Below are 27,813 nucleotides of genomic sequence, written 5' to 3'. Positions count from 1 at the left end.
ACCCTCTGTTAAAGTTTATTTAAATACTCTATGTTAAAGTTACTTATCTCAATCAAGCCGTCTATAACTAGGATGAGTTCTGTTTTTTTTATTTTTAATAATATCATATTGCTTGGATACATTATCCAGGTTTTAATTGAAGGTTATTTCGGTTCCTTTTTATATTTTTCAAACCTGTACTAAGTTCTTTGGTTTGTAATTTCTTTCCCTATGTAGATTTGAATATTTTGCACATGTAATATATCTTTTCTTGACATTATTTGACATTATAGTTCACGATATATGATTGCTTTTTGCTAAAACGCTTCAAACAATGTTATAGTTGTTATCAATGAATTAATGTAATCTTACATATTTATTTAATTTCTTTTTATTCTAATAAATTACGTGGGAAAGCCACAGATTACACTGCAATCCAATCTTGGGACCAAACCTTACAACTAACTTATCAAATAGGTTTAATAATTGGGATTGAGTGGCCCTTTCTATTTGATCGATGACTTTAAGAGTTTATAAAAGTTTCAGCCCCATGTAACTGAGATATTACCTTAAACACTAGATTTAAGGTTTCCTTGTACCCTCCTTTATACAGCTCAAATCCATTGACTATTGCATGCAAGTTTTTATTCTCCTCTAACAACTTTGAGTTCCTTTTGTGCATTTGACATAGATTCATTGTTTCAATTTTTATTTATAATTTCTATAACCAAATCACAGTGCATTACAATGCTATATTCTCTCCGCATCTTGAAGCGATACGACTTTGGCATCTTCAATTTAGAGCACACTTCCACCTCCTATGAGGTGTGCCTATGCCGGCAGCGCACCTTTGGTATTGCTAATGTTCATGTGTCATTGTCATCACTAAAATTAAATATTCAAGGTACTTATGAACGACGAGAGATTGCAACTTGTATGAACTTGTTCCCCATTCAATGTTATGGTCGTCTTGGGTCCCTTACCTTAGATTAATATTTCCAGTGGAGCCCTAAAATAGCAAAATGAGCAGATAGACTCAGTTCTGCTGCATATTCCCTAAGACAGATTAGAAATAAGTCGAGTGTTTCTATACCCAATAGTGTATCATTATATTTCCAAAAGATTTTGATTGACTTTGCGAAACAGAGCTGTTCGTGCTATATTATATTAGCTTGGTTACATACGAGTAACTTCAATAAGTCACGTCTTGCAATTTGATATTGAAGAAATTCAAATTACTGATTACAATAATTTCTAACCTAAAGTCTTAATTTAATTACATTTAAATCTTATTGCAATCCTAAAGGGTCGCACAGCTTGAATAAGATTGTAAAATCAAATCAACTACAAAATTCCTAATATACTTAGTTATTTCACTTAGATTGTTAAAAAATAACGAAAATCTCGAATCGAAGACATCTATCTCTAATTTGGCTATTTCATTAATATATGAGCGACACATTCTTATGATTGAGTAATGATACGAGGAGTTATTTGAACAAATGTCTAGAGTAAAGGGTTTTGATCTTATCTGAAATAGCAAAGCTGGAGAGTCTAAGTTTAAATGTTGTACTTTGTGGAGGGTCAATAAATCTTGTCGTTTAACTTAACGACGAATATGGAGTGGAGTCATATGAAATTTGGCAAGACGGTCAGCATAGGAGGTAATTTGCCTGGATATACCACAGCGGTAAGAGACTATTCTCAAGCATTTTTTCTAAACATGTTCGATATTATATGAATGTACATCCAACCAAATTCTTGCGCAGTACTCCAGCACCGCCCTTACCAGTGTGTTATACAACAAAATGACGCTTTGTGGTTTTTTGAACAATGTCGTGGTTCTTGCTATGAAGCCCAGATTCTTGCAAGCATTGTTTATTATACTAATGTAATGATAGCGAAAACTAAGCTGGTCGTCAAACAGACAAACGAGATCCTTGATAACAATTTTCCTCTCAAGAGGTTGATCGTTAATTTTATAATCAAAAATAATTTTTAACCGTTTTTGGTGAATGTTATAAGAAGGCATTTTTTATATTAAAATGCATATGGTTTTGCTTACACCAATCCAATAAAGTAAATAAGCATATATCATCGGCATACAAAAGATACGGTGACGATAATTTTTCGACTAAGTCATGCAAAAAAGGGGACCCAGGTGGGAACCTTGAGGTACACTGGAACTGATTATAATTGGCTCTGAAGTTAAGTAGATATGATTCTACGCTTTCTTTAAAGATTTCCATAATATTATGTTACGCTAATTAGAGTTTTTAAAGAAAACAACGACACTTTTATTATGATAAATTAATCAATTTTCTTCACAGATCGGAACAGACATATCAGGCTCGAAATTAATATCTAGAACGCGCGTTTTTAGGACGTTCCTGTAGAAATAGGCCGACTTACGTGGAACACGTTCAAACTTTCCACTCGTGTAGTTCACTTCGTAAAGCCCATATTTTGACCTGAAATATAGAATTTTTATGTTAATATTTAATGGAATTTGTACGACAAAATAGCATAAGTGATGGTAAGCGTGGCTCCATTGCAAGTCCTCAGGAAATACAGTAGTGTTGTCGTTATTTGTGGTGGATGTTTTTTTTTTGTGATGTTATTAATGCAATATTTATCAGAAAACACTGTGAAAGAAAGTTTAATCCACAGTTTTGTTACGAGATTTTTAAATTACACCGTGGTAGCACAATGTTTTATGAGGCGAAACATTTATTTTTAAAGTAAAGTTCACATTGTTTTTTTTTATTTTTGGAAAGGTTTCAAGCCTTCCCTTTGAAGCTACAACAAATGAAAACAAAAACTTACTTATAGCCAGTTCCCCATTCAAAGTTATCCATCAGACTCCATATGCTATATAATCTGATATCTGACCCTTCAGAAATGGCATCTAGCATAGCATTCAGATATGACTTAAGATAAGACATTCTGTTATCATCAAGTATACCACCAATTTCACTGTTAAATCCATTCTCAGTAATATATATTGGAGGATTGCCATAATCATTTCTAATTTTAGTTAACACTTTATAAAAGCCCCAAGACACCTAAAATAAGAAAAATATGGTAGTGTGTGCCGATTTCAATGAAATACTTTAAATTAGGGTGCTTTAGGGTGAATTCGTACATACATTTGTTGATGCTGATTCTGTGCTCTTCCAATCGTTGGGTGTATATGTTATAACATTCATATCATCGTGATATGAAGGTGATTCATAAAGTCCATTAATTGACTCGTTTCTATAAGCTATGCATGTAGAGTAATGATTAAGTCCAAAAAAATCAGCACTGCCTCTAACCAACTCCACTTCCTCTGGAGAAAAATTTGGTAATCTTGAACTGGGAAATCCCTGCTCAGCACTTTTTTTTGCTATTCTCTCTTTCATTTTTTTCGGAAAATCACCTGTCTCCGAGAATATTGGGTGGATAAATTGACCCCACTGAAATAAAATCAAATGAAAACATTAAATGTAAGTTATTGTACTTAACCTATCATTATTTCTCTTGATTGATTACTTCAAATATGGCGACATCCTCAGCAGCATCAATTTCTTTCTCTGTTTCTGGTTCGTACCACTTTACACTTACTACTATCCCAACATTTCCATTTTGTGAAGCTCTAAACTCATTGTTATATACTTCATATGCTTTTCCATGCGCTAAAAGAACATTTTTTGCGCATAGATAATCAGCGATGCCGCTTAAGTCCCTAAAACCAGTTGCATAATCCTGATTGCAGGTTTCTTTTGGTTCATTTAAAGTAAACCAATGCTTGACTCTGTCACCAAATAATTCAAAAGCAACTCGTGCGTAATCAGAAAACCACTTAGATACTTCAGGATTTGTCCATCCACCAATTTGTTGCAATTTCTGAGGCAAATCTCCATGATATAAGGTTACCATAGGCGTTATGTTATATTTCAGCATTTCATTGATTAAGTTATTATAGTAGTTCTTTCCAGCTTCATTTATTTTGTCTGGAAAGCTGGTTGGAAGAATTCTCGTCCATGAAATTGAAAATCTGTAGAAATCTAAGCCAAGTTCTCTCATCATTTCCACGTCTCTTTTGTATAAATAATAAGAATTAGCAGCAACATCACCTGTATCACAATTACTCAAAAAACAAGGAATTTTATGAGTAATGTGATCCCAAATATTTTCAGATTTTCCTGAAATGTATAAAATATGATAACAAAATATATATTTCTTATTGTAACTTTTATCATTTTAAGTGCCTACCTCTTGATCTCTGTTCATGGTTCAAGACTTAGATAGTGCATTTTGGTTAGATACATGATTACGATATTAAAATTATTCAGAACATTTTGTCAATCTTAAGCAACGATGTCCGATAAACGATAAATTACTATTACTTAGCTGATGTTACGATGAAAAGTTAACAAAGTATTTGTTATTTTGTTTCTTTTCTCAATCGAATTACAGTTTATAATATTATATGATTTACAAAAAAGATAACAATGTACATATCTTCATTTACCTGTGGGAGGCTTCTAAACACAAAATGCCGGCTGGATGGGTATGAAGTTATGAATGAAAACTTAATACACTTTAAAAACAATAATTAATTATCTGCATAGTCAAAATAAAAGCGTAGAAGAAATCGATTTAGCATGACTTTAAAGGGGTGAATGGTTGTACATCTGGAGATCATCAGTATACAAATGGTAGCGGAAGTAAAGTCTTCAATATATTGAATTAATGAACAGAGCAAAAAGGAGAAACCGTAACATACCATCAACATTCCAAGCACCTTCTATTTGATATGCAGAAGTTGAAGCTCCAAATAGAAATCCATCTGGGAATTTCTTTGTTTGAGTGTCTTTATGTAGCTCGGCTGTACTAAGTGTTATCGCACATAATATAAGTAGCAAATGGCTGAAAGAGAACGTATTGTAATGTTATATAAATAAGTAATATATGATATGGAATACGAGCCTTGTCACTTAGACTGTTTCCCGTTTAGATCTAATGTGGTTAATACCACTTTTAACAACTTGTTACCTACATACACTTCAACCTAAAAGAGCTCGAATTCATTCGATCATCATTCGATCTCAGAGGGAAACTCCAAGCATAGCACTCTTTATTGCTCTCTGAGCGGCCATGAGCTATCTCATAAGGCCCACAGTTAGCGACCACGTCTGCGTCCCGTAAATCGTCACTGGCAACCCTTCGTTTTAAGAAATTTGTAACGAGAAGATTTTGCGGAGCTTCCCGAATGCTGCCCATCCAAGTTGGATTTGACGAGTATCTCTTTCACGACATTTTACCTACCTAACTGAACTATTTATCCAAGGTAGATGTACTCGTCAACAATTTCGAGACTACAGTTCCCAACTGTTATAGGAATAGGTGTGTAACTTTGTCTTGTCCGTGTTCATTTTGATACCTACTCTTCTAGAAGCTGTATTGATTCTATCGAGCACATGGTTTGAGACTTCGATGATCTTAGCCATGATTACGATATCATCTGCAAATCGAAGGTGAGTGAATTGTTTGTTGATATTGATTTCCAGTCCAGAAGTCTAAATACATATGCCAACGCAGCGGTGAACAGCTTACGGCGATAATGCATCACCTTGTCTTACTTCCCGTGGCGGTTGGAAAGGCATCGACTTCCTTGTTAGAGGCGGACTGACATGGTGGCGTTTCCAAACAAACCCATCAACGCTTTGATATATCGATAATCAATGTGGCACCTCTGAAGAGACTGAAGCACTGCCCAGGTTTCGATCGAATCATAGCCCCGAACGCCAAACTTAGTGGCTGGTAATACTCGTCCAACTCTATATTGGCTGTTTTAAATGTAAAAAAAAGGGGAAGAATTAAGATTTAATATGCTAAATCCTAAAAGTCTAATTAATTTTAAATGTGACCGTTTGTTCCTATTGAATTATTAAAATAAAATACTGTCAAATATTTTGTACGACTGTGCGCTAACATTTTTTTTAACTTTTTTTGCAGAAATTTTGGTAATTTTGGAAGTACGCATCTTGTTAAATATTATTTTATTGCTACAGCCACAATGGCGCGCTCTGTCAAAATTTCAGCTATATATAACTGGAGTAATTGCGGAAAATTTAAGTACTATATTTATTTTCAAAATGTTGCCATTCTAAGGCATTTGTGTAGTCAGTATATTATAATATATATATATATATATTTTATATATAAATTCTCGTGACATGTTAAACTTTGAACTCCTCTGAAACGGCTTGACCGATTCTCATGATATTTTGAGTGCATATCGGGTAGATTTGAGAATCGGATAACATCTATTTTTCATCCCCCTAAATGTAAGGGTGGAAAGACACAAAATATTTTTTTTTAATTTTTTTGACATTTTTTTTTAATTTGTTTGATTATGAGTCAGCATTAAAAAATACACACAATTTCAAATTTTCAACCATCTACGATCAACAGTTACTTTTGTATCGCGATTTTAATATCGGCAATACAACGTTTGCTGGGTCAGCTAGTATATATATATCCAAATATTTTACGCTTTACTGCCTATACTCAAAATTCTTATCATATTTTAATACGGTACAGTGTGCTCAATCACAAAGTGACGGATTGCGGAGCCTTAGTAATAAGGCCTTATTACTAAGGCTCCGTAGGTTAGCCCTAGGGTACAGAACCAACGGAAAGAACGGAAAGATTATGTATGTATACATATTTTTATTTTCTAATTGTGTTTTATTTAATTTTTATAATTTAGTTTTTTTTATTGTTCTTAGCATTAAAAATGTTTTTAAGATTTACATATTTATTAATACTTGCTAAGTTTAACAGATTTATATACATTTACTAATAATTAGAATGAAAAAGTGATGTTCACCTCAAATAAATATTAAAACCACGCCAACGTTTTAGATTTATCAAACAAAATATCAAATCACTCCCAATTTTACTATAAATTCCCTTGAATATGACTAAGACTTTTTATTTTATCACTTTCAAATTAATATATTATTATTCTTAATGTCACTATACTGATCTTTGATAAAAAAAAAACAACATGGCGCGTAACCGAAAATCGTGACGACATACTATTAAAGTTCTCTCATAAGTCGATAAAGAAGTTTCACTTCAATAATGTAATTTAAAAGTGTCCGTAACCATCAAAATGAGAAAAACCCGGGTATAGGGTTAACCTATCATTCTCTCAAATGGCCCAGTAACGATAATTAAGCGATAAAATACAAACAACAATTACATTTATTCAAATAAATTAATCCTTGTTTCCGTGATAGTTTTTAAATATTCCAGGGGTTATGATTTTACAACAAGTGAGTCTCGAGCATTATGTAGATACTCTTTGCATAAATTGACAATTAAAAAAATAAGTTTGGCCATTCAAAGAGACACCGTTGCTAGCTTCATGGGCACCTTACCTGTAGACTAACTAACTACCATCTTAATGTGATTATTATTTATAATGTCGCAGTTTCTATTTTAATGTATAGTTAGATATTAGTTTAATTTAAATTATTATTAGTTTTTTTTAATGAAAACTGTAAATTTTCAACGAAATTAAATTGTATTTAAAATAATAAATTCAGAATTTATACAGTAATACATTGAAAATAATTAGAAAGATTAAGTTTATTAATTTAGTTAGTTAGGCGATTGGTAAGAAGATAATTTTATTTAAATTTTGCCTCTTCTTATAACTTAAAAGTTCATAAAAATACTCACCTTTTTACATTATCACCATTTATTTGTAACATTTTGTGTGACGACAGTATTTAACTGCCTCACTATTTCGAATACATTGGCATCTACGCATTATTGTAACAAATACGAAACTGATAAAAATATTAAATGTCGATTACACAATACCGTACTGCCAGATGTTTATATTAATAATTGCTTTCAGATAAATATAGCATTCGTAACAGGAAAATATAGCTCACAAGTAACTTTTTTTGAGTAATTTTTCGCTTGAGGCAGGATTTGGCTGGCTCGCCAGGGTTCAGCCATTGCGATGAGTGCTTCCGATTATTGTAAATGATCTTCTTTTCATCACTTATAATGATTCGATTTAAAATTCCTTCATTATTGTGCCGGTTGAGTAATGTCTAAGTCGTCGCAGCAGTCTAAGTGCGTTTGTTAGTTTGTTTCACTCAATACATGAGGTACCTTTCAAGCTTTTCTACCTTCCCAATTTTCTTCAAGTGCATTAAAACAGTTTTATCACTAACACCGCAGCCTGCAGCTAACTCAGACGTGGTTTTGTGATGGATCCGCTTCCACGATAGCCTTCAATTCTTCATTATCAACTTTGGTCTCCGGCCGTTCATGGAGCTTGAGCTGCAGCTCGAAATTTCCAGAAAGAAAACATATTGAACCAAAATCGCATCGTTGATTTGCTCCTAAGAATTGTAGAGTTCCGTTACTTTGATCTTTGAAGTATATCCTTTCCAATAAAAAACGAATCATCGAAATCGGTTGGCGCGATATTGAGTTATTATAAAAAAAGAACATACCGACGAATTGAGAACCTCCTACTTTATTTAAGTCGGATAAAAAGTGCAAAAGAACATTATAAACATTAATCTATCACTCCAATAATACGACTCCTTCTTATGCAGACTCACTTGAAAAATACAATATTCTTAGCTTAGTTAATCGCCGTAATTCATCGATATTATATCTTTATATATATATTTCTTGTGTGCGTGTGTATGTCACTGAACTCCTCCTAGACGGCTGGACCGATTCTAATGAAACTTTCTGTGTGTATTCAGGTGGATTCGAGAATGGTTTAGATTCACAATTAAACTACCTCCTAAACGGCTGGACCGATTTTGATGATTTTTTTTGTGTGTTGCAGTGAATTTGAGATTGGTGTGTGTCTTCAGGTGGATTTGAGAAGTATTTTGATTCACAATTGCACTACCTCCTAAACGGCTGGACCGATTTTGATGATTTGTTTGTGTGTTCCAGTGAATTTGAGATTGGTTTAGATTCTCAATTCCGTCCATATAGTGTATTTTAGAGGACTCCTTCTAACAGCTGGACCGATTTTTCAAATTAAAGACGTGTGTCCGAAATTTCCGACAGAACAACGTCTGTTGGGACCACTAGTTTATCTATAAAATTCTAAATAATAAAATTTACTGTCCTATTCTACTTTCAAAAATATCATTTACATCACGCGCCAATCTTCCCATCCGCTCCTCTCATAAATTAAATATTTTTGTTCCACCACGCTACACAAAAAAATATAAGTACTTTGAATAGCTTTATACCACGAGCACTTAATTCCTATAATAAAGATTTTTCTGATATGGATGTCTTTGGGTTACCTTATAAAGAATTTAGAAAGAAATTAATTCTCAAACTTATATAATCTTGTTACGAATGGAGAAGAAAATCTTTAAAGTTATTGTATTGTACACGTTTGTTGTAAATGTTAACTCTTTATGTTTATGTTTAGCACCAAGTATTTAATTTAACATTGTAATTTTCGGCTCTATAAGTCTCTTTAGTAATTGCATAACATTAAAATTGTAATTTTGTGACTGTTTGATGCCAAAATAAAATAAAATAAATACATTTTAGATAATAGTAAATTACTGGGCGTTTGCTAGCCTAAAATGGGCATTCCACTTTATACTCGTATATTTAATCCCAGAAATGAGGGATATCTCTTTAAAATAGCAAAATGTGACGCAAATTAATGCGCTACTTGTATCGAATGTTGTATGGTCTTGATTATTCTAATACCCATATTCATAACTTAAGTACAACAGAAAATATGTCTATTTAAAACCGTGGGGTTCCATGTGAAAATCCGGTTAGATGCCAATATTTGTAAGGTGTGTATATGAATGTTTGCTTCCAAGTCATGGATGTTTATATGTATTTTTGTTTATATTTTTTTTTATAATATTAAATATACCAACGACTAACAGAACAATTATTGTTGAGTCCACTTCCCACATGCCGGTAGCCTCGTGAGCTAAGTTTAAGTAATTTGACAATTTATCTATCTCGGTTATCATATTAAGGTTATCATCACACGGAATGGTTATATCAACAAAAATGTCCGACGGTCGAATCAATCAACAAGTATAATATCATCTTATAAGCTTGAACAAATAGCATCTTATTGATACAACTAGATTAAATATATGATTTAAAATCGATTACGACAAGAATCTCTCCATCGCGATAGTTTCCGATTGAGTCTTTGATTGGAATTATGAAAAAATATACTTAGATGACATTGTTGACTGATTCATAACGTTGATTCGACATATTTTATTAAATGCTCTAGAGAAATATGATAATGCTGTAGGTATATTGCGGATACCATTCTAATCTTATCCGTAAACTATTTTATTATGGTATAAACTTAATCACTTGATCTAATTACTTCATACTTATCTAAAAAAAAACAGAAAGACGTAATCAATAATGAACATTCATCAGGAGTGTACTGCGGATGGGCGTGCCTCAGTGTCCAATCCTCGGACCTTTCTTATTCCTCGTCTACATTAACGATTTGCCATTCGAAACCAACAAATAATGTGAGATTGTTATTTTCGCTGACAGGACCTTATTAGTTTATAATATGAAAGTTCGAAAGAGTCCTTGAAAAACGTATCTAAATGATTCAGGGTAAATAATTTGTGACTTAACGCTAGTAAAAGAAAAAAATATTTAACAGAAAACAACCGAGTTCAAAATCACTATTCCAAAATAATAGCTTGAATATGCAATAAAAGTACAAAAATTATTGCGTATTTTTAAACAATCTATTTAATTAATCTAATTCTAGTTACGATTATTATTATTTTTAGAATCTCCTATTTTCTTTTAGAAATTTATTATTTTTTTAGTGTTTTTGAAATCGGTTGTTTCATTCTTAATTTTTTTTATGTTTTCTTGATTTTTAGTGAATCTGATGTACACTAACTAAATTTGTCTAAATATGTGTAAATCTACTAAATTTTGCAATGCAGCAATGAACGTAAGCGCATTGCAATTTGATTACAGACAGTAGGAAATTCTGCCCCAGATAGCACACTTACTAAGTTGTTTAGGAGTTCCATTTATCATTATATTCGACTACGACAAGTACTTGACCATAACGACGTTACCATTATCCGGAAAGCATAAAAAAAGATTCTGCTGAGTATCGTTAATTTACTCCCAATTAAGAATTGCTTTGTCATGGATCCCATAATCAGAACCTAACCAAACTACATATGAAGTATATCCTTTCTAATAAAAAAAAATCATCATAATCGGTTGGCGTGTGTTGAGTTATTCGTAAATTTGTCGCGCACATATGGACATACATGTATACATAGGAACTCAGATCTGTTTTCTCCAGATGAAATAGCTCTTATTATTACGTTTACGTGTTCTTTATAGTCTAATGGTCATGGGGATGGTTATTTCAGGCTAGTAATGCATATCGACTTTGTGTGTGCGCAGAATATCCTTATACGGATAGACACGCGGACTTTCGGAAAGTTTTTATTTATGGAACAGGAGTACAAACGAGCGTATGGGTCACCTGGTGTTAAGTGATCGCCGCCGCCCACATTCTCTTGCAACACCAGAGGAATCACAATAGCGTTGCCGGCCTGTAAAGAAGATGTAATAATGTTTTGATAAATTAAATCGTACAAATAAAACTTATCTCATTATTTATAATTATTATGTAGTTTATTATGATTGTATTTTAAATGCCATCGTGTGCCAAGTTTATTTATTATTATTATTTCACTGCTATACTGCAAAAACAATGATGTCAGATTTTAAGAAAGTTAGGATCTTTGAGGTGGTAATAATACTACCAGTCTAATAGTATTATATGTATATTAGAACCCATAATAACTCAATCAAAGTTTCATCACAATCTGATCAATAGTTTCTGAATGCATAGACAATATTGGTTTTTATTGATATTATAGTTGAAGGTTGATGGTGACATAATAGCAAAACACAGAGTGTAGTTTGTGAAATTAAAGTGATAAAATCAGGTCACGGCCGTGATGTACTCACACTCGAAGGGTAACATAACATCGTATATTATGTATTACTATTTGCATTAGGGCGCTTTTCGTATTTGCCATTATTCGTTGTTATAACGATACTACCGACAAAGAGAATTTAAACACTACGTTCACTACAGATACACACTCATATATGTCAAATTTTCATCCGTCTTACCCATACGGTGTACGATATATAGCCCGCCGACAGGCGGACTAACGTATAGCGAAATCTTAATTATAGGGTTTTCATTAGTTATCCATAGGGTAAAGAACCCTAAAAAAGGAAGAGGAAAACGAGCAATTTAACAAAAAAACTACAATAATGATCGTTATCTATAACATCAACGCTTACTTCGAAGGGTAAACACGCCGAATATCGGTCTTTGATTTGGTTTACCATTTTGACATCGTCAATGTTGAACAGTTAACACTTAAATTCACTATACATATTATCATATTATGTATAAATTTTTTATAATGTTTTGATTTATGAAGGCGTACATAAAAAGGATTGTGTGGTTTTATGAAACCACGATAAATTTTTGGAATAATATTTACATTAAAAACTGACAAAACAAACAAAATAGCGAGGAGCACTGGCACAAATGGTAATAGTCAGCTGCGCCTGCTGCTGGAACTATAGGCGCCGCCCGATCGTCACGCGATATTTGAATTGTATGTGAGTGTGGTTTTGAGTTTGTTTATGACTTGTATGTTTGTCTTTGGCGAGTTTTCATATTTTCTTAGTACACCTGCCTGCCAGTAGCAGTTGATAGCAGTCCCTCAGATAGACCAATTAGCAGACAGACTCAGTTCTGCTGCATATGCCCTAAGACATTTTGGACGAGTGTTGGTATTGCCAAATTATATCAGTAGATTTGCAGAAAATTTTGATTTACTTGACCAGGCTGATGCACAGCTGTTAATTTTATATTAAATTTAAGAGTATGTAAAGAAAACCACGACACTTTTATTTTAATTTATTAATTTATTATTCTATAGATATCGGAACAGACATGTCGGGCTCGTAATTCTCATCAAGAACGCGCGTTCTTAGGAGATTCCTATAAAAATAAGCTGACTTACGTGGAACACGTTCAAAGTTACCACTTGTGTAGTTCACTTCGTAGAGGCCATATTTTGATCTGAAATATTCAATTTTTATGTTAATATTTAATGGAATTAGTAGGAAAAATTCGCGCTAATTATGTGACCCTCTTGCAACTCCTTAGGAACCACAGAATTGTTGTCGTTGTTTGTGGTGGATGTACCAGTTTTTTGATGTTACTAATGAAATATTGTTCAGGTAATACCATGAAAGGAAGAAAGATCATCCCGCAGTTTGGTTGTACGTGGAAGAACGTTCTTTGAAAACTGCACTGTGAAGGAACGCCACATCCACGTTGGGCATGAACAATGTTTTATTAGGTATAATGGAAAGTATATTTTTACCATCAAGTTCACAATTTGCTTATTAGCTATAGTTTCTAGACCTCTTCTCAGCTAAAACGAAAGAAAACCAAAACTTACTTATAGCCAGTTCCCCATTCAAAGTTATCCATGAGACTCCATGCGGTATACAATCTGATATCTGATCCTTCAGAAATAGCATCTAGCATAGCATTCAGATATGATTTATAATAAGACACTCTATTATCATCAACTATACCGTCAGCCATACTATCAAATCCATTCTCAGTAATATAAGTTGGAGGATTACCATAATCATTTCTAATTTTAGTTAAAAGTTTATAAAAGCCCCAAGGCACCTAGAAAAAGAAATATAATATTGTAGTGTGCATTGATTTTATAATGGTGTAATAAGGGGTATATTCGTACATACATTTGTTGATGCTGATTCTGTGTTCTTCCAATCGTTGGGTGTATATGTTATAACATTCATATCATCGTGATATGAAGGTGATTCATAAAGTCCATTAATTGACTCGTTTCTATAAGTTATGAAGGTATAGTAATGATTAAGTCCACAAAAGTCGGCACTACCTTTAACCAATGCCACTTCCTCAGGAGAAAATTTTGGTAATCTTGAACTGGGAAATCCCTGCTCAGCACTTCTGTTTGCTATTCTCTCTTTCATTATATTTGGAAAATCACCGGTCTCCGAGAATATTGGGTGAATAAATTGACCCCACTGAAATAAAAATCGATAGAAAACATTAAACGTGAATTATTATTCTTATTATAAAATATACATATCATATTGTGTCATAATTTGTTACTTCAAACATCGCAGCATCCTCAGCAGCCTCAATATCTTTGTCTGATTCTGGTTCGTACCACATAGCACTTAATACTATGCCAACATTTCCATTTTGCGAAGCTCTAAACTCATTGTTATATATTTCATAAGCTTTTCCATGCGCTACAAGAACATGTTTTGCGCAAAGATAATCAGCGATCCCGCTTAAGTCCTTAAAGCCAGTCGCAAAATCCTGATTGCAGGTCTCCTTCGGTTCATTTATAGTAAACCAATACTTGACTCTGTCACCAAATAATTCAAAAGCAACTCGTGCGTAGTCAGAAAACCAGTTAGATACTTCAGGATTTGTCCATCCACCAATCTGTTGTAATTTCTGAGGCAAATCTCCATGATATAAGGTTACCATAGGCGTTATGTTATATTTTAGCATTTCATCGATTAAGTTATTGTAGTAGTTCTTTCCAGCTTCATTTATTTTGTCAGGAAAGCCGGTTGGGAGAATTCTCGTCCATGAAATCGAAAATCTGTAGAAATCTAAGCCAAGTTCTCTCATCATTTCCACGTCTCTTTTGTATAAATAATAAGAATTAGCAGCAACATCGCCTGTGTCACAATTACTTAAAACGCAAGGTATTCTATGAGTAATGTGATCCCAAATACTTTCAGATTTTCCTGAAACGTTATTATTCTATTAATATATATATATATATATATATATATATATATATATATATATATATATATATTTTACATTAAAAATATTTGTCATTGTTTTACTATCTTATTTAATTTATAAGTGCCTACTTACTATCTTGAGTTCTGTTCATACTTCAAGAGCATTTTGATTTGAGAGTATGATTGTGTCAATCTTAAGCCATCATGACAGATAAACAGATATCACTTCTTATCATTGGTTCATAGGTGTTCCTACGATGCACAGTTCACAAAATAAAACTTATTTTGATTCTTCTTTCAATCAAATTATACAGCTTATAGTATATTTGAGACAAGTGTTGACTCGGAAAACGTTGTTTATGCCATTTAAATTAAGTGCCCTGCGCCCTTTAATTCTATGAATTGTCAAATGTAATGAAATGTCATTGTCTGAATTATTTGTATTGCGAATATCTAGGTATTGTTATCATATTTGTATCGCTAGTATAAGTAATATCAATAAACTAATTTTCGCAGTTTAACCGAAGAAAACACCTGATTCTCAATTTATCAGTACAGATTTTCTAAAACGAAAGCTTGACATACATTTACCAGTGGGAGGTTTGCTAGCTGGGCTTGCTGGCCTTATGAGATTTATCATTGTGTCTAGTGGTGATGAATGACTGCATGAAGGTGATGGCGTAATAGTGATGCCGAATTTCGGGACGTTTGAGCAGAGAAGTAATGTTATGGACAGGGCGTATCACCGTCATGTGAAGTCGTGCCTGTTTTGATACTTTTTCTCATAAAAAAACATACCATCAACATTCCAAGCGCCTTCTATTTGATACGCAGAAGTTGCAGATCCAAATAGAAATCCATCTGGGAATTTTCTTGGTTGAGTGTCTTCTTGCAGCTCAGCTGTACTAAGTGCTATCGCACATAATATAAGTAGCAAATTTCTGTAAGGGAACGCATAATTGTAATGTCTTGTCAATTACTTATTTATGATTCATGGACAACGCGCCTTGTCAGACCTTTTCTCGTATATTCAAATTCAAATATTTTTATTCAAAATAGGATTTAAAATCACTTATTGAACGTTAACGTATAGTTCATTAACCACATTTAAGAACCTAGAACTAACTAGAAAAAAGAACATTTAAAAATTAAAATATTATTTCTACATTGTTAATTATTTTCGTCTCTATAATATTAGCTGTTGATGTCAATAGGGAACTATAAGGCTTAGATCAGTGCCCCACATGGGGCAATTTGAAAGTTAAGAGGGGCAATTTAAGAAATGACTCATTTAATTGTACTTTAAATGCAATGCTAGATAGCGGTGACCTATATTATATTTTTAATTGTATAATGGCTTTTTGAATGAGGCGATTCTTGTATATTGTAGCTGGATTTTTGTTGGTTGATATTATTCCAGAATTTAAAAAAAATTCTTGGAAGCATTTTAGAAGGCATAATTTTTCATCCCCAGTGATCTGTTTAGCAGAATACTAGGTAGGCGATCTTCTGAAATTTAACTTTCTCATAGTAATAAACTTATTAAATTGAGAAAATTTTAAACATAAGCAAATTTTTTATACACCAAAAAATCTTGTTTATGAACTACTGAGCCAACCATCCGATTAAGAGTCTGATGAAGCTGGTAAGAGAGCGCTCGGGCGGAACCCGAAAGGCGTGGGTTCGAGCCCCGCATCCTCCATAAATGGTTATAATAATTAAATTTGTGTATTTATTCCCGGAAGTGGGGGAAATCACTTAAACATAGCACACTGTTTTGACGATAAAGTTTATTAATAATTGGGCAATTGGTAAATAGATAAATTTATTTAAATTTTATTTCTTAAAATAAATTGAATAATTTATAAAATTACTCACCTCATTGTGCCAATATCTATTGTTAACATTTTGTGTGACGATAGTATATAATCAGCCGAAGTTACTTTTAGAAATGTACACAATATCTATCTACACAATATTATATATCTAGAAGAAATTGATAAAAATATAAAATACTATCAATGACATCATATTGCAACGCCAGATGTTGATATTAATCTTTCATTTGAGATAAATACAAGAAAACGTAACAAAATAATATTAAATAGCTTTAAGTACAAATTATTAACACAACTGTATCCAGCAGGACACACGAACAGGATGACGTTGGTTCTGGACAACTCACAGGAAACAGAAGGGTTGCCAGCCCTTTAGGTGTCTTGTAATTGTAAGGGAGACCGAGAGGATTCGAAACAAAGTTGATTTGAAACAATGCCGAAGAATATGACAGTACCGATTTCTGGGAACTTAAAACCATTAGCGAGTTGGCAACGTCGCTTTTCTATCACTTCCGGCTGCGGGCTGTCGTGTCAGTTCGCGGTTAGTTTTAACATTTTTTATGATGACTATACTTTGATAAGGGTTTTGTATTTTGGTTTAAGCCACATATATTACAAAAGCTCATTAAGTGTAAGAGTGGTATGACTATTGACCTAGAGGACACGGGCGTGGCCTGAGCTTTCCGTTTCGTTGCTTATGCGATCATGTGCGCAGGGTTAACAATAGTTACCGGGACAGCGGCATTTCATCATTCAAATATTTACGATATTGTAATTATGAATTAAAATATGGTTTTTGTACGTCCTGATTTAAAAATTACTAATTTAAATTCAAACGTCAAATAAAAAGTGTGTATTCGTCTTGTATTATATTAAAATCTATACATAAATCATAATTTATTCAGTCATTTTCATCGGTACTCTCCGGGCGATGCGTGGAATAGGTGTTTGTTTTCATAAGTCAATTAAATCAAATTAATATCACTCTATTAATTTGAGTCAAAGAAATGACACTTTTGAATGTTTACATATCATCACAAAAGTTTGAGCTTTAATGAGAAGAAGTGGCAAGAAACTCATCACCATTATTTCTAAATGAATATCTACACCTTCATCGTTTTACAAATAATTTTAATTATATCTAGGTATGTAAATACATGTAGCAAAAATTCTCAATCGTTAAATTTAAGGCTAACAGCGCTCTCGTGATTCCTCTGGTATTCTGGTGGTCAGGTAACTCGTACGCGTGTTTGTACTACAGTAGTAGAAGAGTAGTAACTCTTCTATAAAAAAAGAATACTTACTGACTTACACGAGTAGTTAAATAATAAAATAAAATAACAAGAGGTATTGAGTACTACAGCATAAATTAATCCACAACCACTGCAAAAATAAAGGACCGAGCCTTAATACCAGGCCACTATGAAAGTTTTGCGAAAAAAGATTTTATGTATGAACCCCGACTAATGGTACCTAGTTATTTAAAATATGTGATTATTGACGAGTAAAAATATCAATTGTTCGAAGTGCCAATGTCCCTCCATATTTTTTTTAGATCTAAACAAAGCTTCGGTCGACCGTTTGTCTGTTTCAAAACGAACCAACACCTACCAAAGTAAAAAAGTCGAGAAGCGCATGTAAAATTTTGATCGCTAGTTTCTCTTCTGTGACGGGGTATTTAGTGTTGATTCCATTCCAAAATCAAGCTGAAGTAACGCCAAATAGATACTACGTAATGCTTGCCAGAAGTTTTTACTGGCATAAGCGACATGCAACTGAATACCGGGCTCCACGGGCTATTGCTTCACCACGACATAGAACCTGCGCATTCAGCGCTCAAAACAAGGGTCATCACACCGGTCAAAGTCACGGGACACCTTCCTTATAGTCCTGATCCAGCACCGTGTGACTTCTTTTAATTTGCTAACATAAAAAATCAAATGAAAGAGATCCAGTTTTCGTCGCCGGGGGATGCGTTAATAGCGTTCAAGAAGGCCGTAGAAGTCGTGCCTGCGGCAGACTGGAAAAAATGTTTTGACATCTGGTTGATTATTCTAATTAGAGCATGAAACTTTGGATAGAGTACGTTGCTAGAGGAGAGTACCTAATTTAAAAAGATTTAATAAAACTATTGTATCCATATCAGGTGATTTTAAAGTTTCCCAAAACGTTCTGAGTACCGCACGTATAAAATGTGTTTGCTAATCAATGGCTTGAAAACATTAAACAATAAATAGATATAATAGTTGACGTAATAAAATAACGCATTACTAAATTATCGAACTCATCAGGTAGTCTAGACAATATCAAAATAATTTCAATTAATCTTAATTAAGTTTTCGATTATGTTCGACTTTTGTGAAAAATACCTGTTATACGATATCCACCATATCATGAGGGATATTTACCCTATTTTTAACACTGCTCATAGTAAATTTATAGTGTGTAGTAATATAATGTGCATAGCCTCCTCGTATGAACGTCACCGGCACCCTCCCGTCGTCAGCACACGGAATCGCGACCGGCCTTTTATTGAGATGCGCGTGAGTCGCACGATGCCTTTATCTCGATCCCCTGTCGCTTCGCAAGCGAATACAAATCGCAACGCGTCACCTGCGGATACAGTGCAGTGTTCTTGATGTAAAGTGGTTATAAATGAACTACTTGCATTCCTCAATAATAAAGTTGATGTTCTACCCGAGCCGGCGGTTTTAGAGATATGCATGACTGCATACACCATAAACGAAATTGAAGAAGCTCGTAGTGTTGCTTTTAAATTGTTGGCACCACACAAGAAATTTTTATGAAGAAAAAGCGGCGGAGAACAAAGAAGCATGCAGGATATAATTAAGTTGATAAAATAGTGCGACCCTGACTGTCTGAACAATTTTAATGGCAAAAGATCTAAACAAGATCCCACCTCTCTCTTTTAATTATATTGACTCGACATCGTTTCTTAAAGAAATAGCGGAATGACGTGGCTATAATTAAAGCTGAAAAGGGGACAAGTTCATCAAAAGAAATGGAAGAAATAAAATCAGATTTTGAGGAAGAAAAATCCATAGTGAATTTATTGAAGAATAAAGAAAGGTCCACTTGCGAATGTAAACAACAAAATAGTATGCAAAACAGCGCATCGCAATGAGTTGCTCACAGTCACAAGACACAAATGCGTAATAATACGAAAAAGCCGTCGAACCAGTTATCGCCTGCTGTTATTGACGATTCGCATAGACAAACTGAGTCGCATTTATTACCTCACAATTACTCGCCTACGAAGGGACAGATTCAGGTAGCCGCTGCTACCAATACAACATATATACAAACTGTTATATATGCACATATGTATGCTTTAATGCAGACATAACATTAGCGTCAGCACTTTAAGACCAAGGCGTCACTTAATAAAATAGAAAGGCAGTCAGTCTCCTTCCGAATCCTGAGCCACTCATACATTTCAATTATATTTTCTAGTTCTAAATAAATTTATTTTTTAAAAGTGGTTAACAAAATAGTACTAATCCAGAGTACTATACAAATCTTAGTGACCGCCTGAATCCAATGGTTGTGAACTGCTAACAAGCTTCGACCTGCTATACCGGAAAGAAATAACTATCTACGTGGTGCTCTCCAATATCGCTGAAGCTTCTTCTCTTCATCAACGCCGAGTCCTCTGGTACCTAACGATTTACCATAAATTGAGCCAATTATGACTCGATTTGAATTCGCCGTGAATATCGCCGTGGTCCTGTAAGTCTTCAAATTTTAAATATTTCAAGTGTGAAAGTGCAAAACCCATAATAACTGAGATATTAAATAGACATATTTCTAAGACTACAGTGAAAGTGCAAGGTGTGAGGTCTAACAATACTTTATCCAAAGTTTATTGCATAAATATTATACTAAAGAGCGTTATTGTCATCTACATTCTAATTTAATTACATCATCTTAGGTTCCGAGAACATTTTGTCGAGTAGCTTATCGCATCGAATTTATAAACAATCTGGGTGGCCGTCTATCACACCGTAGTGCATTTTAAATTTTATAAGTGAATATTTTATTTAAATCAACATGTTGGTTAAAGAATCTCAAATTAAACATGAAAAAAATGAGTTACAAATTAGCACTTTATTCAAATTCATTAGTCCTTTTGATGGGACACGCGAAAAATTAAATTCTTTTATTAATAATTGCAATAATGCTATTGGACTAGCACCGGATTCTCAGAAATCGATTTTATTTAAATTCATACTTTCTCAACTTGAAGGCAAAGCGGAATTAGCTTGCTCTATTAAGGAATTCGACAATTGGGATCAACTTAGCGATTTTCTCAAAACACAATTTGGAGAAAGAAAGCATTATGCACACTTTTTACTTGAATTGCAGGAATGTCAACAAAATAATACAGAATCAGTATCAGAATTTTCTTTACGCGTAGAGACATGTCTTTCAAAACTTTTAACAGAAGTAACTATATCGAATAAGAAGAAATCAGAGTTAACCGGTCGAATGGCAGCCATGGAAGACCTAGCTCTCCATACCTTTTTTATTGGGTCTTAAACCCGAAATTTCAAATTTAGTTCGTTGTAAAGATCCACTAAATCTTAATGAAGCAATTAACCTAGCAGTCTCAGAAGAGAAAATTTTAAATTTATTTCATAAAATAAGTTCTCAGCAATTATCATTGCACCGATTAATTCCTAAACCCCAACAGCCATTTAGGGGTCCTACACATGATAATACCCAAAAATTTCAAACCACAAGGCAGTTTGAGAACAGAAGCCCATTCTGTCGCTATTGTAAAAAACAAGGTCATTCAATAGAAAATTGTTTTAGACGACAATTTAATAACAACAGACTACAACCAACCAGACCCAGAGCAGATCATGTTAATTTTGTCATAAATGAAAACTTAAATAATGATAACTCAGAGCCATGACAACTATGCTCTAATGATAATAATGACCAACAGCTTACCCATTTAAACGCGTAGTGGGCTCGCGAAGGTGACACGCGAAGCCCTGCAATAAAAATCTCAAATCCAAAAATTATTTCGACACCATTCCCACTTTCAAGGCTACACCACAGGGTAACCAGCCCCAAAACGGAAGCCTAACGCTCAAGGCTACACGACAGGGTAACCAGCCCCAAAACGGAAGCCTAACTCTCAAGGCTACACAACAGGGTAACCAGCCCCAAAACAGAAGCCTAACTCTCAAGGCTACACAACAGGGTAACCAGCCCCAAAACGGAAGCCTAACTCTCAAGGCTATACGACAGGGTAACCAGCCCCAAAACGGAAGCCTGAAGTCAAATCCTCTAAATCCAATACCTAAAAAAGAAGAAAAAGTATTAAAATCTTACAACTTTAACACAAGTCCATTAAAAAATTATTTACCTTATATTGAAATCCAAACATCTCTCTCCTCAGAACCCTTTCGACTCCTGGTCGACAGTGGAGCTACAATCAGTCTTATTAAAATGCATATAATAGAAAATATGCCCGAGGTGAATAAAAACATTATAACATTCAGTGGCTTAGGAAATACCGACAATCCAATCAATTCGTTAGGTTGTATATCTATAGAAATTAATTCAATAGAACATGATTTCCACCTCATACCTAATTTCGACTTTCCATACGACGGTATTATCGGAAATGATTTCCTTTCTTTACATAAAAGTAAAATAGATTATACTTTGAAGGAACTTAGTATTGATGACGTAAAATTCAATTTAAAATTTAATAACCCCATTTATACAATTGCGCCTAGAACCGAAACGGTAATAGAATGCTCAGTACATAATCCCGAAATCAAAGAAGGTCTCATTCTTCTCTATTAATCGCTAACTGATGTTAAAGTAAAACCTAATTCTAGAATTAATATATCCGTGGTAAATACATCCGAAAATCAAATAGAGATAAATTCAGACCTCAAATTAATAATTAATCCTTTAGAGTACAATGAAAATAACTCTTTATTTTATTCGAATATTAATGATCAAAATATTTCTGATAGAACTGATAAAGTTTTAGACCTTTTGAGAGTATCCCATTTAAATTGCGAAGAAAGAGACGCTCTGTTTAATTTATGTTCCACATTCTCTGATATATTTCATTTGCCTAGTGATAAGTTAACTTTTACAGAAGGTATTCAGCATGAAATTAAAACATCCTCCTCAATCCCTATACATACAAAATCCTATCGATTCCCTGACATTCACAAAGGTGAGGTTCAATCACAAATTAACAAAATGTTAGAAGAAGGAATTATTAAAGCTTCAACATCCCCTTGGTCATCTCCAATCTGGGTCGTCCCAAAAAAGATGGATGCATCCGGAATAAAGAAGTGGCGGGTAGTAATCGACTACCGCAAACTAAATGATATCACAATCGGCGATTCTTATCCTATCCCAAACATATCCGATATATTAGACCAGTTGGGAAAATGTAAATATTTCAGTACTCTTAATCTCGCGTCGGGCTTCCATCAAATTCAAATGTCGCCCCAGGATGCACCCAAAACAGCCTTCTCAGTTCCACAAAGTCATTTTGAATTCACTAGAATGCCCTTTGGACTAAAAAATGCACCTGCAACATTTCAAAGACTTATGAATTCTGCCCTATCTGGGTTACAAGGTATTCAATGCTTCGTCTACTTGGATGACATTGTAATCTACTCCTTCGATCTTGATAAGCACATAAACAACCTCTCTAATGTATTAGACAGGCTCCGCACCTACGGGTTAAAGTTGCAACCTGACAAGTGCGAATTTCTCCGCAAGGAAGTTTCCTACCTTGGACATATCATTACCGATGACGGGGTAAAACCGAACCCAGAGAAAATAAAAGCTGTTGCAGACTTTCCTACACCCCAGTGCCCTAAGGACATAAAGTCCTTCCTTGGATTAGTTTCCTACTATCGTAGGTTCATTCCTGATATGTCAAAACTAGCTAAACCTTTAACCAAACTCCTTAAAAAAGGACGTAATAAATTAAAAAATTCTCTTATTTCCGCACCTGTTCTAGCTTATCCTGATTTCACTAAACCCTTTTTACTTACATGTGACGCTTCAAATTTCGCGATATCTGCTATACTCTCACAAGGATACATTGGCAAAGATCGCCCCATTGCATTTTCTTCAAGAACATTAAATAAGGCTGAATGCAATTACAGCGTCACTGAAAAAGAATGTCTAGCGATCATTTATGGTACTAAAGTTTTCCGTCCCTACCTTTATGGTAGACGATTCATAATTATAACAGATCACCGTCCACTCAAGTGGCTCTTTAATTGCAAAGACCCGGGCTCCAAGCTCGTTAGATGGAGGCTCAAACTTGAAGAATTTGACTACGAGATTGAATATAAAAAGAGTAAAATAAACACTAACGCAGATACATTGTCACGATACCCAATAAATCCATTAACTTCTAAAGATCCAACAGATAATGCTGAAGATGAAGTCAAAGAGAGATCAAAGACCAAATTCACCCCATCTATCTATCCCTAGTTTGCCAGATCAAAACCTTGAAGATCTATTATCACCAGATTTTGACCCAGCTAATTTGAGTCCTTTAAATTTATCGCCCTCTGCGATTCCATTCTTTACGTCAGACAATTCACCTCATGAAACTTATTCTGATCCACAACCTTCTACTAGTAACCAAAATCCTGAAAACTTACCTTCACATATTCCTAATGACACCGATCTCCTTCAATCTTTACCTGAAAACTTACCTGTATCCGCTAATCCATCAACTAGCGTCACTAGCCGGATAGCTGAAAATCAAACAAATATTAGTGAAGATTATTCCAATTATTTAAAATCTATTAAAGATAAAAACAAGATTTTTAATACATATATAAAAGAGCACAACGAGAGCCTTCTTAAGAGTTCTGCAAATGTAATTCTTCGTTCAGTATCAATAGATTTTAATGAGTCGAATCCTTACCTTTCTGACTTAATCTCAGCCTCAGAGAATGTCAATGTTGTAGAAGAAGAACGTGAACTGCATTCATTTAAAATATCTGAAATCAATGGTAAAATTTACTATTTCCTATTTACTAATGTTTATTTCTTTGATACTTGTACCTACCCTGATATATTTAAAGCATTAAAATCTGCTAGAGACAGTATTCTACTTACCGGCACAATCAATGAGATAGCTATTTCTGACTTTAGGAACTCATTTGAACAACATTCATTTGTAAAAATATATAGTATGCTCATGTATCTTTTTGATGGTAAAAATATAACAGTCAATATCCATCACAATAGTATAATATATCATGTGCCTACAGAAATTACAAAAATCTTGAAGGAGAACCACGATATACAAATACCGGGCCATTTAGGGTCAAACAGAATGTTTAATCGCGTAAAAGAACGTTATTTTTGGAAAAATATGAGATCAGACATAGAAAACTATGTAAAAAATTGCAAGTTTTGCCAAACCAATAAAGCCTTAAGAAAAATTAATAAATCACCTATGCAAATCACAACAACATCTTCTAGACCTTTCGATAGAATACGTCTCGATACAGTGGAACCTTTGCCTGAAGCTGGAATTTATAAATTTAAATATATACTTACTGTACAAGATGACTTGACAACATTTTCTATAGCTTACCCAATATCTAATGCTACAGCTGAAGAATCATGTGAATGTCTCGTTCATTTCATATCTTTATTTGGAATACCTGAGTCAATTTTAACAGATCAAGGAACAAACTTTACAGCCGAACTTTTTAAGAAAACTTGTGAATTTTTAAAAATCAAGCAGATTTGGTCATCTCCCTATCACCCTCAGATGCAAGGTGCTCTGGAGAGAAGTCATTCCACCTTAAAAGAATATTGAAAATCTTATATTAACGAAAACCAAACTAATTGGCATAAATATGTATTTACTGCCATGCTGACATGTAATAGCACCGTCCATACAACTACCCAATTTACGCCTTTTGAACTTATTTTCGGGCACAAGCCCGATTCCGTTTTTGATTTACGATCTGACGTCACATACCCAGAATATATTAAGATGCTTCACCATCGCCTTAAACTGTCTAGAGAAAAGGCCATACAAAATATAAACTCTTCAAAAGAAAAGTCAAAACATTATTATGATAAACATACCCGTCCAGTACAGTATAAAGTCGGTGAATATGTCTATATTAAAAATCATGTAAGACTTCGGAAGGCGCTATCTCCTATATGGAAAGGTCCATATAAGAACGTCAAAATCCATGGCAATAACACCTTATCTCTTCTTATAAACCGAAGATATGTAAAACATTATTATGATGAAGTAAAACCTGCATACAACGCGGATCGTAACTAATTCTTCTTTTATTAATTATTAAGTTAAGATTAATACTTAATTCATTTTATACAGCTACATTTTACTATATTATATTTTTATCATATACAAAATTATAGGTTTATTTACATAAGCAGTTTAGTTTAGTTTTGTCATTACAGAATGGTTAATACAAACTGCGCCATAGCCGCTAGCGAGAATGAGTATATTAAATACATCAAAGAAGGTCCTGGCTTGCTCTTCGACCCAGTGGGCACTCTGAAGCTCATAGACGATTATCTTCATATAGTTATTCCGATAGATGTTACTTCTTTTGATAAAAATATTAAGTACACCCAGGATGTTTTAAACATTGTTAAATTACAGTGTCAGGAAAGTATAGAGATAGATATTTCCGTCTGTCAAAATATAATGCAACCCTTGGATTCACTCTATAATGATATACTTCGTGACTATAATTCCATATCTCATATCATCTCTAGCGAGAGACCCAAAAGATCTGCATGGTTCTCTGGCGTCGGTGTAGTCTTTAAGCATATATTCGGCACCCTTGATGAAGACGATGCGATAAATTAAAATAGAGCAATAGAAACATTCTATGATAACGATAAACGGTTAGAGAATTCGATTAAGAAAACTATTCTAGTTTCGAAATCTGCTATTTCTAATATTAATCAATCTATCAATGAAATATTGGAGAATCAATTTAAACTCAATGATGCCATTAATAATTTATCTACAAATGTGAGAAATATATCGAATTTAATTACTATAGATAGTTTCAAAGTAAAACTAATAAACATTTTAAATTGTCTTCAATCACATTTGTTTACTCTTGCGTTTAAAATTGAAGACTTATTGAATTCTATTTTATTCATAAAAAGCAATACTTTACATCCATCTGTCTTAACATCCAAGCAATTATATAACGATTTATTAAATGTCTATAAAAATATACCTAAGTATAGGGACTTACCTATTAATTAGATTTAAGTAATATTCATGTTTTGATTAATGTAGCAGATTTAATTTCATATTATTGTAATGGTAAACTGATTTTTATTGTTAAGATTCCATTAGTTAATGCCTTAGATTATAATGTTTATGATACTGTTCCTTTACCTATTCCGCATGAATTTATTACACTTATTCATATGTTTGCATTATACCTACAGAACGATATCTGGCAATAAATACTGATAAGTCTACATTAACATATTTAAAGGATTTTAATGAGTGTAAAGTTATTTGTCCCAAAGTACACATATGGCAAATAACTAACATATTCTCTGTTCCTGGTAATCCGTCTTGTGAAATAGAAATTATGACAAAAGCTGTATCCAGTATTCCAAATTCCTGCCAAACTAAATTTATACATGGTGATATAGATATTTGGCATAAACTCAATAATGCTGATTAGATATTTGTAGAATCAAATTTAAATAAAATAACAATAGAATGCAATCAGGATATATTATTTGAAACAACCATTTCAGGAACAGGAAAACTTACCATTCCATATAATTGTACAGCTTATTTTAAGAATATTAAATTTAATAAGGTATCCAATCCAGAAATTAATATTCCACTCATAAAACCTACTTATAATATAATATCTGATAAATGTTGTAATCTTAACCGCTTCAATATGTCCAAAATTAACTTTTCTGAAATTAGTAATATTAATCTACATCAGTTAAAAGATCTTAAATTTAACATAAA

General features: G+C 33.5%; 1 protein-coding gene across 7 annotated transcripts; it reads right to left on the bottom strand.

Moving 5' to 3' along the window:
* Positions 1 to 953: 953 nt before the first annotated feature.
* On the bottom strand, positions 954 to 16,937 carry LOC126969240 (myrosinase 1-like). Of its 7 annotated transcripts, none has more exons than XM_050814606.1 (7): positions 7,720 to 7,823; positions 4,751 to 4,893; positions 3,514 to 4,166; positions 3,129 to 3,437; positions 2,806 to 3,044; positions 2,392 to 2,450; positions 954 to 988 (listed from the first exon to the last, which is right to left on the bottom strand). In XM_050814606.1, the coding sequence occupies exons 1-7, from the start codon at positions 7,749 to 7,751 to the stop codon at positions 969 to 971; spliced, it is 1,455 nt and encodes a 484-aa protein (XP_050670563.1). In that variant the 5' UTR covers positions 7,752 to 7,823; the 3' UTR covers positions 954 to 968. The 7 variants fall into 7 exon arrangements, with proteins under 7 accessions (XP_050670563.1, XP_050670564.1, XP_050670559.1 ...); XM_050814607.1 differs by lacking the exons at positions 2,806 to 3,044; positions 3,129 to 3,437; positions 3,514 to 4,166; positions 4,751 to 4,893; positions 7,720 to 7,823 and adding exons at positions 13,569 to 13,807; positions 13,882 to 14,190; positions 14,279 to 14,931; positions 15,733 to 15,875; positions 16,813 to 16,937 and having other exon boundaries at positions 963 to 988; XM_050814602.1 differs by lacking the exons at positions 954 to 988; positions 4,751 to 4,893; positions 7,720 to 7,823 and adding exons at positions 14,658 to 14,931; positions 15,733 to 15,875; positions 16,813 to 16,937 and having other exon boundaries at positions 2,275 to 2,450; positions 3,514 to 3,892.
* Between the last annotated feature and the right edge of the window lie 10,876 nt (positions 16,938 to 27,813).

This window comes from Leptidea sinapis, chromosome 17 (assembly GCF_905404315.1).
Source record: "Leptidea sinapis chromosome 17, ilLepSina1.1, whole genome shotgun sequence".
NCBI classification, from domain to species: Eukaryota; Metazoa; Arthropoda; class Insecta; order Lepidoptera; family Pieridae; genus Leptidea; species Leptidea sinapis.
Note: the sequence above shows the minus strand (reverse complement) of the source record. Positions and strands in the feature narration are given on the sequence as shown.

Coding starts and splice junctions, on each gene's coding strand:
- LOC126969240 (XM_050814600.1), bottom strand. CDS start 7,751: ATGTTACAAATAAATGGTGATAATGTAAAAAG. Junction 4,894..7,719: donor AATGGTGATAATGTAAAAAG/GTGAGTATTTTT, acceptor GTTCTCTTTCAG/CCATTTGCTACTTATATTAT. Junction 2,451..2,805: donor GAATGGGGAACTGGCTATAA/GTAAGTTTTTGT, acceptor TCTATATTTCAG/GTCAAAATATGGGCTTTACG.